General features: G+C 48.9%; 1 protein-coding gene across 12 annotated transcripts in view; it reads left to right on the top strand.

Annotated features, from left to right (window-relative positions):
* TRRAP (transformation/transcription domain associated protein) overlaps positions 1-10,597 on the top strand; it is a 144,525-nt gene extending 133,928 nt beyond the window's left edge. For all 12 annotated transcript variants that reach the window (XM_066272267.1, XM_066272266.1, XM_066272265.1 and 9 more), the window contains 7 exons: positions 524-785; positions 4,121-4,346; positions 5,139-5,356; positions 6,878-7,062; positions 7,761-7,964; positions 8,056-8,250; positions 9,648-10,597. In XM_066272267.1, the coding sequence (XP_066128364.1) occupies positions 524-785; positions 4,121-4,346; positions 5,139-5,356; positions 6,878-7,062; positions 7,761-7,964; positions 8,056-8,250; positions 9,648-9,932 (1,575 nt within the window). In that variant the 3' untranslated portion in view covers positions 9,933-10,597. The remainder of the gene's footprint in view (positions 1-523; positions 786-4,120; positions 4,347-5,138; positions 5,357-6,877; positions 7,063-7,760; positions 7,965-8,055; positions 8,251-9,647) is intronic.
* The last annotated feature ends 7,546 nt before the right edge of the window (positions 10,598-18,143 follow it).

Raw genomic sequence — 18,143 nt, 5'->3', positions numbered from 1 at the left:
TTCCTTTGCTTACTTGCATGAGCTCAGCCACAAGGTGACCAGGCAGCAGTGGAGGGCGGGAGCAGGAGCCATGGTGACCATGGTAACCCGGAGGCAGGGGTTAATTCTTAGTGGTCTTTTCAGCAGTGGGCTACCCACTAATGGCGGTTGTGGAAGCTGATGATGAAGTAGTCAGCTGTCATTGCCCAGATGTTTATCTGGTCGGCAATAGGCCCCCTCGTTATTCCCGAGTTCTGTGTGCGCACAGATGTGCGGCCGTGACACTGAGGCATCCGAGGAAGGTTTTCCCGTGGCTGACCGACCAGAAGGGATGTACATGACCAGAAAGTCAGGGCTCTGATCTTTTTTTAACTTTCAAGACACAGCTCGTTGTGTGGAGCACACACTGGTTTTACACCTGCTTGGTGCCAGGTGGCCACTGAGCTCATGCTGGTGGTGTGGGACATTCAGGCAGGCGCTCTGGGGGGTTAAGCTGCTTGAACCAGGAGCTCTCTTTTGTGAGTTGTTTGGTCTCTTCCACTAGGTTCTCAGACAGCTCCAACAGGGCTTGGCGAAATGTTACTCTGTTGCATTTGAGAAAAGCGGAGCAGTGTCCGATGCCAAAATTACCCCCCACACCCTGAACTTTGTCAAGAAGCTGGTGAGCACCTTTGGGGTGGGCCTGGAGAACGTGTCCAACGTCTCAACCATGTTCTCGAGTGCAGCCTCCGAGTCTCTAGCCCGGCGGGCACAGGCCACTGCTCAGGACCCTGTTTTCCAGAAGCTGAAGGGCCAGTTCACAACCGGTGAGTCTCACTTTGTCCTGCACCAGGGAAGATTCCATTCACTGTTTCTCCTCAGGTGTTCATGTACAAGGTGATTGTACTCACTCAGCCTCTGTTGCTGTGCTGGGCCAGCTGGTTACTAGTGTTCAGACTCAGACCACAGGAAGCTGTGCGGCTCCCTGGCCAGGACAACATGTCCTTCTCCCCAGGGAAGGTGGGCCGGGCTTCACCTCTGGGGTAGTAACAGGATGGTTTCGGCTGAACCTTCTGCTCCCATCACTTTCTCCACTTGTTTTTTATGGGGAAACTCAGCAATGTGAGTAAGATAAGGCAGTGAGACCCAAAGGTGCAGGGCTGAGGTGGCCAACTGCAGACTCGTAGTGGATTCTGTGGCCCATGGTGAGGAGATTGGGTTGTCATAATTGTGCCTGGTTCAGGGGCATGTGTTTCTTAGACCGGAAGGAGCATGAATTTTGGCTCCCCTGTGTCCTGCATGGTCTGAGGTGTGATCCAATCTTCCTTCACCCAAGTTTGCACCTGTTAGACTGGGGTCCTCATCTGCCAGCATGTGTACGTGCGGCATCCCCCGGGCCTGAGAGCATTTGTTCCCAGTCCTGGCTCTGCCCTCATCCCACTGGTCTGGGGCAGGCTTTGTCCTGTGGGAGCGCCGGGCCCTAGACTTTAAGCTGTTAGCCTGTGAGTTATTATCACATTGAAACAAGATTTGTCTAAAAAAATTTCCCAAAGCTAAAAAAAGTTTCAGTTTAATTACTGGGCTTTTGTAACTGTCTTTAAAGGGTTCACATTTTTTAGATATTTAAAGCATCTTGTTTTAACGATTCATGTCTCAGCGAACATAATTTAGAACATGTATATGTATATATATAAAGTAGGTTCAAGTGGTATAAAGGAAAATGCCTGCCCCACTAATTGCAAAGGATGCTTTGCAAGTGCAGCCACTGCTCATTTGAGCCCCACTGATCGGCAGCGTTGCCCTGCGTCATCCCAGGCAGCCGGGGGCCCGGCTCCCTTTCTTGATGTGTGAGCTGGCTATTAGGATTGACAGGCGTCCACCACAAAATCAACATCTAGAAGGAAGTGCTTTTTGAAAAATAAGAGTCATTCCTTCTCTTTGCACTGAAATGCTCTCATCTTGGGCCTTTTTTTTTTCTATTTTTAATTTTTAAAATATTTGTTTTTATGGGAGACAGAGAGGACAGATAGGAAGGGAGAGAGATGAGTAGCTTCAATTCATAGTCACTTCACTTTAGTTGTTTGTTGATTGCTTTCTAGTATGTGCCTTGACTGGGGGCTCCAGATGAGCCAGTGACCCTGGGGTCATGTCTGTGATCCTGCACTTAAGCCGGCAACCTTGGGGTTTAGAACCTGGGTCCTCACCGCCTGGGCAGGCGTAGGCTTTTTCTTTGTAAAGTTCACATGGTGTGTGGTCTGCTCTCCTTGTCTGGAGGAGGTATGAGGTGAGAGTTTTATGGAAGCCATCATATTTTACTTAAAAGAAGTGATAGTCAGCCTTTGTCTTAAAATTCAGATTATTAAATCAAATATAGTCTGAAAGATTTAAAGCAGGACAAACTATCTGATTTTGATGTAAAAAAAAATGGTAGGAACTGGAACTTGAAAGCAGACTACTGTCAGGCTCCAGCCGCCCGCACTGGGGAGTTTCAGACACTTGGAGCGAGCCCCCCGCCGTTCTGGACACTCTGGCTGCTCTGCCCAGAGCGCCAGCCCTGGCCCTAGTGCTGTGCTCTGGTCTGCGTGGCGGCAGAAGGACATTTTAAAAATGGCACATGATACTCTCCCAGAGAGCAAAGCTTACCTGCCACAGGCACTTGTACGTGAATGCCACTGCCTCTTCATTTGTAATAGTCCCACACAGGAAACTGTCCAAATGCCTCTTAACGGAGAACAGATAAACCAAGTGTGGTACTTCCATCTGCATAGGAATAAGTGAAAAGGACTTATCACATAGCAACTTGGATGAACCTTAAAGAAATTAATACTGAATGCAAAAAGGCCAATCTCAAAAGGATACTTACTGGATGGTTCTTGTTTATGAGATATTTATGAGATAGCATAGCTAGGGTTGGGATTGGCATAGTGGTGACCAATGGTAGGGCTGGGAGGTGGGTGTGGCTGTTAGGTACCATGGGGTGAGGGGTGGGAGGTGGAGGGCTGGTGACGGGAGAATAAGTTTGCGCTTGGATGGCTACAGCCACTGGTGCCTCCATGCTGGTGTTGGTTAGACCTTCACTGCTTCCCGGTTCCAGACTCCCGTGCTGACCCCTAGGCCTGTTCTGGCATGCAGCTGCAGTGCATCTTGCAGCAGCCTGGAGCTGGGGGCGGTGGGGGGAGACAGAGCTGCTGAGCTGGCTGGAGGCTCCACCTTGGGCCGGCAGTGAGAAACGGGCACAGGAGCGTGTGCAGGGCCCTGCCTCCTGGACAACCTTCGGGCCCAGGCTCCCCCGCACACCCTGGCTGGGCAGATTAGGGTGCAGGAGGGCAATGGAAAGAGGCGTTGGAGAGGCCTGGCCCTTTGGTGCCTTCAGCTGGTGTGTGATGGTGTCTCCGCCCCGTCCTGCGGCTGTCATGCTTTCCTGTCAGCATGGGGACGGTGCTCCTCAGCACCCTCAGGCCCGTGTCTCACAGGGATATGGTTGGGCTCTCCCTGACCTCTGGGCATGTTGGGGTGACAAGAATCCCTTCTACCATTAGTGCTAATCTGGGCAAGAATTGAGGGTTTTTTATTAAGACTTCTCAAGTTAATTGATCGTTTAATATGGAGTCTTAATAATTGCCGAGCCCTATATCAACTAGAGTGTTCTAATTGCTTTCCATTTTATGCCATTTTAATTTCTTGCTGTAATTCCTTCTGATTTATAATTAGTATCCTGGGTGTTTTCTTCTTTACCTTCAGCTCTGAGGACTGTGTTGACTTTCACACAGGACCTTAGTTTCCTGGGGTGACCCTGGCTCTCAGAGGTGACCTTTAGGGTGGCAGATAGGCTCCTGGCACCTTTAGGTGGTGGTGGTGGGGCTTAATGCCAAGATGTGTGTGCCGGGGCCTCCCAGGTATCTCTGTGTCCTTCCTGAAGGGGAGAGCCATGGTGGCAGGTACCTCTGGCACCAGGAGAGCTGGCCACATGGGGGCTTCGCCCTTTCAGGCCCAACTCACAGGGTATGGGCAAGGGGGACTCTAGGACTGTCTCTGGATGAGATGGACATCAAGCCTGCTCCTCACGGGAGTGGGGGGTGGGATGCTTGGGTGGTGATTTCTGGGGTGAATTAGGAATGGCTCAGATGATTAAATATGTTTATTCATATTTTTTATTTTGAAGATTTTGACTTCAGTGTTCCAGGATCCATGAAGCTTCATAATCTTATTTCTAAATTAAAAAAGTGGATCAAAATTCTGGAGGCCAAAACCAAGCAACTTCCAAAATTCTTCCTCATAGAAGAAAAGTGTCGTTTTTTGAGCAATTTCTCGGCACAGACAGCGGAGGTGGAAATCCCAGGGGAGTTTTTGATGCCGAAGCCAACGCACTATTACATCAAGATTGCTCGGTGAGTGTACGTGGCCTGCCGGGCAGGTCCAGTAAGCATGTCGGAGGACAGGGGACTGTCCTAGGACTTGAGTGAGGAAAGGGTTTGGTTAAATGTCAAGTTCAAGTCACGTGTGTATTTGCTTCCAAAGCACCATCTCTGGTTCCCCATAGACCTTGACAGAGCAGTTTCCCGGCCTCATTTACATAGAGGACACAGCATTTGGCAGAATCAGACAGCTGCAGAATTGCATGGAGTGTGTTGCATCTCAGCTGGAATGTAGAATGCTATGAGGAGGCTCCCACACCTGACAGGTTTCCATTTTTGCTGAGACGTGGAGCTCTGCTTTCCCACACGTCCCGCTTGAGCTCCCTTGCCCAGGCCTGCTATGGGCCCTGGCCAGCCCTATTCTTCCTGACCTCTGTCTGTGGCTGAGGCCCATGGCCGGGAGGTGAGGGCAAGGGAGCGTCAGTCTCCATGAGTGCTCCGCAGGGCACCTGCAAGTGCTAGCCTGGGCCGCCCTGATCGCGGAGCTCAGTGCTGGGCCTCCCGCTCCGCCCTTGCTGGGCTTGGGCGCTACTCCGTCTTCTCTGTCTCCCTTTGTTCTCCCTCTGCCGTGGCCTCTCCTCCTGTGCTGGGATGTTGCTGTGCTGCTCGTACCTTGTCAGACGAGCTGCGGTGTGAGTTAGGGGACAGCCTGTAACCACACAGCTTGAACTTCCATGGCGACTCCTACAACTATTTTTGGAAAGCTCCATTTTCTTTTTAAAGAAAAGGACTGGACTTGGAGACAGGGTCTGCTTTTCTCGACAGGTTTATGCCCAGAGTGGAGATCGTGCAGAAGCACAACACTGCAGCCCGGAGGCTGTACATCCGCGGGCACAACGGCAAGATTTACCCGTACCTCGTCATGAATGACGCCTGCCTGACAGAGTCGCGGCGGGAGGAGCGCGTGCTGCAGCTGCTTCGCCTGCTCAACCCTTGTTTAGAGAAGAGGAAGGAAACCACAAAGAGGCACTTGTTTTTCACAGGTAGGAGAGCCGCACCTGGGATATCCAGCAGTGCACATGAAAACTGTACGGGTTTTCACGTGCGCCATCTGTCATACTGACAATGTGCTGAGCACACTAAGCAGACAAGGCCTTGCGAGGAGTGACAGGTCCCCGCACAGGGGTCCTGTTCTGGAGGGAGCCCTTCCTTGGCTTCTTGGCCATTGTTTGCTGCCAGACAGACGCTTTAACGAGTATTTGGAGAAGGAGGCGCTATGCCTGTACTCACTGCTGTCTTTATCCCCCGGGAGCCCTGTGCCCAGGGAAACCTGGGCTGCACGGTGGGCTTGTGAGGGGCCTGCTGCCTGTGCCTCCCCGGCACTCACACTGCGGCATAGGCTTGCCCAGCTGGCACAGCGCTTGGGGGCAAGAGGCCCTGGGAAGGCGCAGGGCCTCCGTCAGGTGGTGCCAGCAGCATCTGAGTAGGGTCCTTCCACACTGAGCTGTCCCATGCAGTTCCTGCTGGCCTGTTTCTGTGAATAACGGGGACAGAGGGGGTGCCTGAAACCCCACCCAGAGCGGAAAACCATTGTTAAAACTTTTTTTTTTTTTTTGTACTTTTCTGAAGCTGGAAACGGGGAGACAGTCAGACAGACACCAGCACGTGCCCGACCGGGATCCACCCGGCACGCCCACCAGGGGGCGATGCTCTGCCCATCTGGGGTGTTGCTCTGTCATGACCAGAGCCACTCTAGCGCCTGGGGCAGAGGCCAAGGAGCCATCCCCAGCGCCCGGGCCATCTTTTGCTCCAATGGAGCCTCGGCTGCGGGAGGGGAAGAGAGAGACAGAGAGGAAGGAGAGGGGGATGGGTGGAGGAGAAGCAGACGGGCGCCTCTCCTGTGTGCCCTGGCCGGGAATCGAACCCGGGACTTCTGCACACCAGGCCGATGCTCTACCACTGAGCCAACAGGCCAGGGCCCATTGTTAAAACATTTTTATGTGAAGTCCCTGAAACTGGGAGTCTGTTGCATCAAGTACTCGGGTTGTGTGTTGAACTAGCAGGGCTGATAGATTGTTCTTCCTTCCTCCCGAGATGCAGACTCAGTCACTGCCACACAGTAGTCCAGGTGTGCCGTGCCCTGAGGTCCTTCTGAATTCCTCAGGGGTCAGAGCCACGGCAGCAAGCTTGCTGACATTAGAGTGAACTAACTCATCGTTCGTTAGCAGAGCCCCATGTGTGCTGTGCCGATGGTCCAGGGTTGGTGGCCACAGAGGCCCAGCGATGGGCGTGGCTCACAGCTGCTCACCTGCTTGGCAGTGCCAGTGCAGTTGGCAGAGGTCACACTTTTTGGGTTGCCTTCTAAAGAAATCAGCATCTTAAACCCGGGATGACCTCAGGAAGCTGAGCTCCACGGTGTGTGCTACAGCAGTGCGTGGTGTGTGGCCTGAGCCCACCCAGCTCTGCCCCACGCCCACTCCCTCTGCTCCAGGACGGCCAACGTGGAGGCAGGGCAGGCCTGTGGTTAGGGTCCCTCAGCTGTCGTCTCTCACCTGCTCTCCTAGTTCCACGAGTGGTGGCGGTGTCCCCCCAGATGCGCCTTGTGGAAGACAACCCCTCTTCTCTCTCCCTTGTGGAGATCTACAAGCAGCGCTGTGCCAAGAAAGGCGTCGAGCATGACAACCCCATCTCTCGCTACTACGACAGGCTGGCCACGGTGCAGGCGCGCGGGACACAAGCCAGCCACCAGGTACTGCGCCCTGACAGCCAGGGTCCCACTGCTGCCCATGGCGTCTGAGCGGCTGCTTCCTGTGCTGCTGCTTCCGGGACTAGTGTGTGCAGAGGAGGGGGTGGTATGTGTGTCGGGGTGAGCGTGCTGTTCTTGGGTTCATGGGGTTGATTACCTTTACCAGTTGGATTGACAGGAGGTAAATTAACTCAGTAAAGTTTATTGAGACCATCTCTGAACTTACGGCGTTTCAAATAGTCTTGTGAGTCTTCTAGTACAGAACTTAGTTTTGCTCTAATTTTAGCTCCTTTGGTTTATAAAACTTTTGTTTTTAATGGTCTTATATATGAGGCGGTGGTGTTCATATCTAACAACGCCTTTGTTCTTTTTGTTAACTGGTCTGGCTTATTCTGTAATTAGCAAATCACAGTATTCCGGTAGTTCCCTACATTTTTGGTAAGACAAACACCGTACGTCTTGCACCTAAGGCTTTTGTTTAGACAGCTCCATGGTTGCTTCGAGCACAAGACGTGGGACCTGGGAAGGAACTGACCAGCCCTGGGCCTCTCAAGTGTGGTCCCAGGGCACTGCGTATAAGCAGTGTATAAGCAGAATGAGCTCTGTGGGTGCTAAGGAGTTACAATGTGAGAGTTTCCCTTTGGAAGGAAAAAGAAATGAGTGATTTAGGTGAAAAGTCATGGAGCGAAGTATGATTTCAGGTCCTTCGAGACATCCTCAAGGAAGTGCAGAGCAACATGGTGCCGCGTAGCATGCTGCAGGAGTGGGCGCTGCACGCCTTCCCCCATGCCACGGACTACTGGACCTTCCGCAAGATGTTCACCATCCAGCTCGCACTGATTGGCTTTGCAGAGTTCATCCTGCATTTGAACAGACTCAACCCCGAGATGTTACAGATTGCTCAGGTAACAAGTGTGAACAGCCAGACGCGCTCCTTTATACTAGAATCTGCGTTCTGCTGTTTGAGTTCCTGACACGCCTCCTTCTGAAACGTAGGACACTGGCAAACTGAATGTGGCCTACTTTCGATTTGACATAAACGATGCGACTGGAGACTTAGATGCCAACCGTCCTGTCCCTTTCCGCCTCACACCCAATATTTCTGAATTTCTGACCACCATCGGCGTCTCTGGTCCATTGACCGCATCCATGATTGCTGTTGCCCGGTGCTTCGCTCAACCAAACTTTAAGGTAGGTCACTGGGTCGTCCTGAATAGCACAGGCTAGGGTTACTGTCACCACAGCTCGCCTGCTCCCGTGGCCCTGCCCCTTCCCCCTCAGCGCTCGCTCTCCTGCTGCCACCGCGGGTCTTTCTGGCTCCCTCCCTCAAGGACACTGGTACTGGTTCAGTGGTCTTGGCAGAAGCTGCAGCCTCTGGCCCCTCCCTGGCCGCTCCCTCATCCTTCAGCTTAGAGCCCCTGGGTGGTCATCGTACTTGCTGTGACCACATTTGCCTGTTGAAAGTCCAGCACTGGCAAAACCCAGCTGTCTGCGGTCCCCGCGCTACCCCTGGGAGATAGTGAATGCAGAAGACCCCACACCAGACAGTGGCCATCATATCTGGGAAGTCAGTGATTTTATTTGGTCACCTGTTGGAATGTCATACCGGAACCACGCGGTGGCCCGCGCCTGTCTCCACACTCGGGCTTGTCAGGAAAGTGACCACAGCCTCTCTCCCATCCTCCCCTTGCTCCCTACCCTCGGCTGCCCTGGCGACTCCTCTGAGGAGAGGAGATGCCCATGTCTCCACACCCCATCCACCAGTCACAGGGACATCCCCCCCACCTTCCAGCTGACCCCTCCCCTTGGCAGGTACCTGCCTCTCAGGCAGTGGTCTCAGCGCTGTCCCCTCTGCTAGACACATTACATTTATTCACTGTTTTAATCTTCATGTAATTTGAGGAGAGAAGGCTCGATTACTGTCACTGGCTTATATTATAAAAGGGGAAAACGGAGGCACAGAGGGTTGAGCAACTATCTCACAGTCACCCAGGTAGGAAGTGGTGGAGCTGGTGCTAGAACTCACAGAGGCATGGGGTTGGCTGTCCCGGGACCTCCAGCATTACCAGATGGACTTGCTCTGCTCAGGCCTCTGCGACCTGTGTTCTTAGCACCTGCGAGTCTTTGCCGGCTGTGCGGAGTGTGAGCTCACGGGCCGCCAGGGCCCTCCGCCTCCTTCACCAGCCCTCCCTTGCGCAGCGCCCATTGCTGCCGGCACCCCGTGCACTTTGGGGTGTGCGCTTTCTCAGGGTGGGGTGTCAGTGTGTCTGACTTGTTCGCTCTTAGCTGCTGGGCCAGAAGTGGCCCTGCAGGTACCCGGATACATGGGGGGCAGGAACGGACACTCCCATCTCAGTAAGCAGTGTGAGGCGGCAGGGCCGCCCGAGGCCGGGCAGAGTGCCATGCCCGGGGTGGAGGCTGTTTGGGCAGCGGTCTCTGTGGAGAAGTGGTACAGCCCAGGGTGCTCCTGACGCATCTGCCGGCGCCTGGCCCTGCCAGCCTGCCGGGTTGAACCACTTTTCACCCAGGAGTGGCCTCTCAGCCATCTGCTGCTTACACATGGGTTGTTCCATTCTCTCCACGCATAGGTGGACGGCATCTTGAAAACTGTACTTCGGGACGAGATCATTGCTTGGCACAAAAAAACGCAGGAGGATACCTCCTCTCCTCTCTCGGCTGCTGGGCAGCCGGAGAACATGGACAGCCAGCAGCTGGTCTCTCTGGTTCAGAAGGCCGTCACTGCCATCATGACCCGCCTGCACAACCTCGCCCAGTTTGAAGGTGGGGAGAGCAAAGTGAACACCCTGGTGGCCGCCGCCAACAGCCTGGACAACCTGTGCCGCATGGACCCTGCCTGGCACCCCTGGCTGTGACCGGGCCCCATCCTCGAGGTCTGGAGTCCTGCCGTTCCCTGACAGTGTGTGTGAGGGGAAGGGGGCCGTTCGGAGGGGCTGCGCGATGGTGGTGGGATGGCCCAGAGCCGAGACCTTGGAGCTCTGAGAGCCGCCTTTCAAGATCCCAGGGTTCCCCGGCGGGAATTCCTGTGACTGGTCTCTCCACTGTGGGAGTGTGCAGACCGACGAGGAAACAACTTGGGATGTTTTTTAACTCTTCCAGAAGCCACACCTCACAGGTGTGCTTTGTACAGACCTTTGCAACAACTGTCAGAAAGCCTGCTCTATGAGAGAAACAGGAAATTAGAAGAATCGTGCTCATGTCACCCTGAGCACAAACTTTGATGTGACCGGAGCCAGCGCTGGGAGCCTCCCTGGCTGCCTCCCTGCGGGATGCTGTCCTCGCGCATTCGGACACAGAGGCCGCTGGGAGAGCCGGCGGTGATGCGGCTTTCTGTGGTCCAGCTCTTGAACTATCACTGTACCTGAAAAAAATCACTTCTTCCTTCCTAATTTAAAAAGAAACAGCAACAAAAGTTTGCCTGTTAACTCCAGTCTGTGTTCACATTTTTATAAATATGGGTATTGAGAATGTTCTATCTAAATTTGTACAGTGTGATTTTTTTTAGAATAAATATTTTATAAAAGGATGTGTTGTTCTTTATGTGTTAAAATGCCTGTTTCTGAAAGGTCTTTCCTCCACCTTCATGTCCCTTTGGCCCTTGGGGGCTGGGAGTCACTGGCCAGTGTGGGCCCTGCTCCAGTGTGGCTTCGTGGTGGGCATGTCCTCCAGTGTGGCAGGGTCTTGACCTGGACTTGGGTCCGGACTAGCATTTAGCATGTTGTGTGAAGGTGACAGGTGTGCTGGGCCTGACTCCTGATGGTGTGAAAGCGTGTCAGGAATCCAGGCCTTTTCAGCTTCGGGTCTGTAGTTCAGGGCTGTGCCCTGTGCCCTTCGTGTGCAGGGGGCGCATGGCTGGCAGGCAGCAGCCCCCGGAACGGGGCCTCAGCTTGCCCCCTGTAGGGCTGTTCCCAGTGTTGGGAGCATCTTGCGCTCTCCACCAGCTCTTGTCCTTGGTCCCGTCAGCACCTCAGGTCACGAGTGGACAGAGCAAAAGAACCACTGCCCTGGAGGACGTGGGAAGGACAGGCTGTAATGTCCCAGGATGAGAAACGGCGAGTGGGACCGAGGGCTGGCGGTTGCTGCTTTAGTTCTAAAATTACGATTAAGAATTTTTTTTTTACGATTCAGAATTTAAAAAGACTTGCCCCATTGAAAAGTACCACGTCTTAAGTGAGGACGGTCTTCACACAAGGTGGGCTGGTCAGCAAGGCTCCAGACGCTCCCGCGCCATCCCTGTGGCCCACATTGTCCCCGGTGCCCAAGACCAGCGTCAGGTGAAACCTGCAACTGGTTCACTCATCTCTCTGCAGTCCAGGCCAAGGAGCATGACCCGATATGCTCCCGAAGCTGTAGACGTGGTTGTGCTGGGTCCTGACCAGGGTGGCATGCCAGGATCCACAGCAGGGGCACCCTGGAGGTCTGTGCGGGTCTCTAGCCCTCAGGGGTGGGTGGACCCATCAGCCCCCAGGCAGCCCCCACTTTGCAGAGGAAGGATTTCCAGTTCTTGGTGAATAGCTCGCTCGTGGTCCCGGAACCAGTTGTGGAGAAATGGACTGACCCTCGTCCAGCGTGACCCCACCCTCACTGCATGCTTGAACATGAATGAAGGTCCACTTTCATGCACGAACATGCAGGTTTCATTCACCTGACTAGACTCGCCCAATTTTTTGTGGAGCTAATTGTAAGTTATTTTATAAACACAATTGCTTGGAGGGCTATCTTTGTGAGAAAGTGTCTTGCATTTGGAATGACAAGAGCCGTGTATCTGAAATGACAGGTGATTGCAGGCTGGCAGCTAACGGGTCATTAGCCGGCAGCCGGGGGAGGGGTGCCCTCACCACCCTCACTGTGCAGCAGGCCGCAGCCTGCTGTCAGGAGGCACCGGCGTTTCTGTGTGCTCGGGTCGGGAGTGTGGGATGTGGCGGTTGCTGACAGGTGTGAGTGGCGTTGGGTAAAGCGAGGCTGGAGTCCGTGTGCTGGTGAGAAAGGCTCGCCCAAACCCTGCCCCAGGCACTGAGCCCAGATTCCTGGAAAACCAAGCTTTGAACAGTTGAGGCAGGAGAGAGTTCCCCAGCGAGACCTGGTCACTGCTGAGCTCCATCTGTCAGAGGTGATATCTGGGCCCCAGGACTGAGCGTGGCTTTCTCCCCCGGATGTGGCATTACTGGGAGCAAGGCCAGGAAAGGGCTTGTTTATGGGGGTGCCGTACACGCATATGCCCCTGGTCCTCCACATGGGATTTCAAGGTAAATACTGTTGTTACACATTTTTTTTATTGTGGCAGGATAACATAAAATTGATCACTTTAACCATTTTTAAGTGTAGTTTCAGTGGTGTTAGTAAAACCACATTGTGTCACATCAGTACCCCATGTCAACACAACTTTTCTCATCTTCCGCAACAGAAACTGTCCCCTTGAAACACTGACTCCCTCCCCAGCCTCAGAGCCCGCCTGTCCCCTTTCTGTCTCTAGATCTGACCACTGCCAATCTCATCGGAGTGGAATCACACAGTATTTGTCCTTTTGTGACTGGCTTATTCAGTTAGTACAATGTCCTTAAGGCACATTCATTTTGTAGCTCATGACAGGACTTCCTTACTTTTTGAGGCTGAATAATGTTCCATTACATGTGTGCATCATGTTTTATGTTTGTTCCTCCTTTAATGGACACTTGGTTGGTGCATCTCTCTCTCTCTTTTTTAAATTCACTTTAGAAAGAGGGTGGGGGAGAAAGAGAGAGAGAGAGAGAGAGAGAAAAGGGGGAGGAGCAGTAAGCATCAACTCCCATATGTGCCTTGACCAGGCAACCCCAGGGTTTCGAACTGGCGACCTCAGTGTTCCAGGTCAATGCTCTATCCACTGCACCACCACAGGTCAGGCAGGCCCGTCTCGTGGCTAATTGAACGATGCCTCTGTGAACATGGTACAAATATCTGTTGAACTCCTGACTTCACTGCTTTTGAAAATATATACAGAAGTGGAATTACTGTACCATAGATAATTCTAGTTATTTTCCAAAGAACTACCCTATAGTTTTCCAATGCAGCTACAACACTTCATGTCCCCACCAGCAGTGCACAAGGGTTTCAGTTTCTCTACATCCTTGCCAGTATTTGTTTTATGATAAAACACTTTTTAAGTGAAAGAGGGAAGATAATGAGACAGACTCCCACATAACACCCTTATTGAGATCCAGCCGGCAACCTGACTGAGGCCGATGTTTGAATCAACCAAGCAATTTTTAACACCTAAGGCTGATGCGCTTGGACCAGCTGAACTATCCTCAGCACCCGGGGTCATCACTCAAACCAGTCAAGCCACAGGCTGCAGGAGGGAAAGCAGGAGAGAAGGGGGGGAGAGAAGCAGATGGTTGCTTCTCTTGTGTGCCCTAATGGGGAATCGAACCCAGGACATCCATACACAGGGCTGACACTCTATCCTCTGAACCACCGGCCAGGGACTTGTTTTTGATAATATTCTAATGGGGTAAAGTGCTGTCTATCTCATTATGGCTTTGATTTGCATTTACCTAAAGATTAGTGATGAGCATCTTTTGATGAGTTTATTGACTGTTTGTATTATCATTTTTGGAGAAATATCTATTTAAAACCCACTGACTATTTTTAATCAGGTTGTTTTTTTTTTTACATTGTAGGAGTTCTTTATATATTATAGATATTAACCCCTTATCAGATATATCATTTGCAGACATTTTCTCCCATTTTGTGAGTTACTCTTTCATTCTGTTGAGTGTTCTTTAAAGAGTTTTATAGTTAGTTTTTTGGTTTATTTTGAGTTAATTTTAATAGTTGGTGTAAACTAAGGGCTTAACTTCATTCCTTTGCATGTGGATATCCAGTTTCTCAGCATCATTTGTTGAAAGATTGCATCCTTGCCACAGTTCATTTGAGCACACAGTATATGGTTAGGTAAGGGTTCTGTCTTTTGTCCCATTGGTCTGTCTTTAGGACAGTATTGTACTCTATCATGCTACTGTAGCTTCGTAGTTAAGTTTTGAAATCATGAAGTGCAAGGCCTCCTACATTGTTCTTTTTTAATATTGTTTTTGTCTAATTGGGGGTCCCTCAGATTCTATAAATTTTAGGGTGGATATTTCTGTTTTTGCAAAAGTGGTTTTTGTATTTTTTAGGGGTTGTGTTGAATCTGTACATCAGTTTGGGTAGTAATACATTTTAACGTTAAGAATTCTTCCATCCGTGAACCCAGAAGGTGCTCCCCATCGTGAACTCAGAATGTGTTCTCATTTGTATGTGTATCTCCTTTACTTTTATAGTTTTATAGTTTTCAGTGTGCAAATATTTCATTTCCTCAGTTAAATTTATTCCTGTTTATTCTTTTTGATGCTACTATAAATGGAATTTTCTTAGTTTTCTTTTCAGATTGTTCATTGTTAACATATAGAAACAACTGCCTGACCTGTGGTGGCGCAGTGGATAAAGCGTCGACCTGGAAATGCTGAGGTCGCCAGTTCGAAACCCTGGGCTTGCCTGGTCAAGGCACATATGGGAGTTGATGCTTCCAGCTCCTCCCCCCTATCTCTCTCTCCTCTCTGTCTCTCTCTGTCTCTCTCTCTCTCCTCTCTAAAATGAATAAAAAAAAAAAACATAGAAACAACTAATTTTTGTATGTTGATTTTGGTATCCTACAACTTGGCTGAATTTGCTTTTTAGTTCTAACAGTTTGTTCTTTGTTTACCAGAAAGAAACCATTTATTTTATTTTATTTTAAATTTTTTATTTTTATTTTTTTTACAGAGATAGAGTCAGAGAGAGGGACAGACAGGGACAGACAGACAGGAATGGAGAGATGAGAAGCATCAATCATTAGTTTTTCGTTGCGCATTGCAGCACCTTAACTGTTCATTGATTGCCTTCTCATACGTGCCTTGACCACGGGCCTTCAGCAGACCGAGTGACCCCTTGCTCGAGCCAGCGACCTTGGGCTCAAGCTGGTAGGCTTTTGCTCAAACCAGATGAGCCCACGCTCAAGCTGGCGACCTCGGGGTCTCGAATCTGGGTCTTCCGCATCCCAGTCCGACACTCTATCCACAGCGTCACTGCCTGGTCAGGCAAAACCATTTATTGATATTTTAAAACAGTGTTGGCAGAAATTTTCTTAGGGAGAAAACCGTATTTTTTTTTGGACATACATAGTAAAAAGTATGAAAAGATAGGCCTCAGTTTAGTTTCCGGAAGGAAAGGTAAGAACCAAGTAAGGGTTCTCTGAAAAGCTTCACTTAAAAAGAGGATCAAGGCCCTGGCCGGTTGGCTCAGCGGTAAAGCGTCGGCCTGGCGTGCGGGGGACCTGGGTTTGATTCCCGGCCAGGGCACATAGGAGAAGCGCCCATTTGCTTCTCTACCCCCCCTCCTTCCTCTCTGTCTCTCTCTTCCCCTCCCGCAGCCAAGGCTCCATTGGAGCAAAGATGGCCCGGGCGCTGGGGATGGCTCCTTGGCCTTTGTCCCAGGTGCTGGAGTGGCTCTGGTTGCGGCGGAGCAACGCCCTGGAGGGGCAGAGCATCACCCCCTGGTGGGCAGAGCATCGCCCCTGGTGGGCGTGCCAGGTGGATCCTGGTGGGGCGCATGCGGGAGTCTGTCTGACTGTCTCTCCCCGTTTCCAGCTTCAGAAAAATACAAAAAAAAAAAAAAAAAAAAAAAGGATCAAGGTTCAAAACACCGGGATTGTGGGTTTGGGCACAGGCTCACCAGCTTGAGCATGGGGTCACTGGCTCAGCTGAAACAACCCCCCCATCCCCCGCAAAGGCACGCATGAGAAACAATCAATGAACAACTAAGGAGCCACAACTATGAGTTGATGCTTCTCATCTCTCTCCCTTCCTGTCTTTCTCTCACTAAAAAAACAAAAACAGAGGACCTAGAGCAGTGTTTCCCAACCTTTTTTGTGCCATGCCCCACCTTAACCTAAAATTTTTATGTCCCCCCCATGTACAATAACATACATAATTTTTAACATTAAAAAATTGATTTGTTCACTCAATAAACATAAATGATAGGTTCTAGGAAGAAATCACTATGAAATTGTTAACAAAACACAGTAAGTAAAATTTCAAAACATATAATGAAAACAGAAATTTAAATTCCAAATAATTTTAATACAGATTTTTCTATATTAATTTATTATTTTAATTTAGTGTGATCCTTGCGCTTGATGCTTGCTGCACAGAGATTTTATATTAGGTTCCAATTTGGTTAGCTTTAGTCTCAAGTCTCCACGTTGTGTTATATCCAGCCGATTTCTTTTTTTTACCAGTAAATCATTTACAGCACTAAATCCACATTCAGCTGAAAATGAAGATGGAAACAGTAGCAATAGTTTTCTTGCACATTTGGTTGAATTTGGGTATTTGATTTCTGTTTCCTCACAAAGCCATGCCATCGCTACTTTGATATTAAATAAAGCTTTAACTGACTCATAATTTTGCAATTCTGCGAGTTCTTCTTGATACTGCATATTTGATATATCAGACAAATCCACTAACATTGGCTGCATCATCCATGTTGGGAAATCAATTTGTTTTAAATCAGAAAATCTTTCTTTTAAATCAGCCGATAGAATATTCAAATGATTGACAATAACAAGTAAAGCGGTATCAGTTACTTCACATTTTTGGAGCCAATGAAACTGTTTAAAGTTTTTGTTGTTAATATGTTTCTGACATAACTCAATATTGGTAATGAAACCAAATATCTTTGCTTTTGCATCGACAAGAGTTTTATTTGTTCCTTGAAGTTGCTTATTTAATATATTTAGTTTTTCAAAGATATCGGCTAACTCACAAATGCTTTACCATCTATTGTTAACAGATACTTCATTTCAGGTTTGTCGCTTAAAAATCACTAAGAGTATCAAACAGTTCCATAAATCTTTTCAGTTTCCTTTAGATAGCCATCTTACTTCAGTATGAAGTAAAAGTCTCACATGGTCTTCATTTTGTTCTTCACAAAATAGCTTGAAAAGATGCTCACATTTGGCACTAGCTTTAATAGCATTAACACACTTTATTACTGTATGTAATACTTCATTCAGAACAGGCGAGATGTTTTTAGCTACCAAGTTTCCCTATGAATAACATAATGCACAAGAATCATTTCTGGATTCGCATCTTTCATCAATTTTAAAAATGCAGCCATTTTTCTTGCCCATCATATTGGGAGCACCATCTGCAGCACAAGATGTTATATTTTTCATTGCTATATCATTGACATCTAAGTAGTTTTTTAGCTTATTATATATATATATATATATATCTTTGGAGGTAGTGGTGCTTTCTAATCTTTTACAGAACAATATTTCTTCAGCAAAATGTCCTTTATCAATATATCTTACGTAAGTTATCAATACTGCCTCACTGTCTCTCAAAGTTGATTCATCCATTTGCAAGGAGAATTTTCTTGTTTTCAGCTTTTCAATAAGTTGTTTTTCAATATCCTCACTCATTTCGTCTATTCTTCTGCTAACAGAATTGTTACTGAGCGGCATAGCTTTTACATCTTTGTCACTTTGTCATCTTTTTCAAGAACCGTTTTAAGAAATGCTGATATTGATGGTTTTATTAAATTCTCTCCTATAGTGTGATTTTCTCCAGTTTTAGCAATGAATAAAGAAATTTGATAACTAGCCTCAAGAACATGATTATTAGTTGAAGTATGAGCAGTAAATAGAGACTTTAATGTTCTTTTTTCAAAATTTTTCTTTAAAGTTTTAAAGGAACTCAAATCTGAATTAATATGAGCACTATGTTTCACCTTCAAATGCGCCTCAAGACGACCTCGTTTCATTGATTCGTTGGTCAAGCATTGCTGGCATAAAAGACAAAAAGGAATCCGCTCATTGTGAACAGCGGGTATGAACCCAAATTTTAAATATTCCTCCGAAAATTGATGAGTTTTTTTCTTGCTTGCACCACTCATTTTACTATGGGCTATAAGAAATAGAAATAAGATCAATTAAAAACTAATATTAAAATATGTGTTAAAATATATTCAATGTGACATAGAGTAAATGTATACTAAAAATTCATATTTAT

The sequence above is a fragment of the Saccopteryx bilineata genome, chromosome 4 (genome assembly GCF_036850765.1).
Source record: "Saccopteryx bilineata isolate mSacBil1 chromosome 4, mSacBil1_pri_phased_curated, whole genome shotgun sequence".
Classification (NCBI taxonomy): domain Eukaryota; kingdom Metazoa; phylum Chordata; class Mammalia; order Chiroptera; family Emballonuridae; genus Saccopteryx; species Saccopteryx bilineata.
This window is presented reverse-complemented; position numbering and strand designations above follow the sequence as displayed.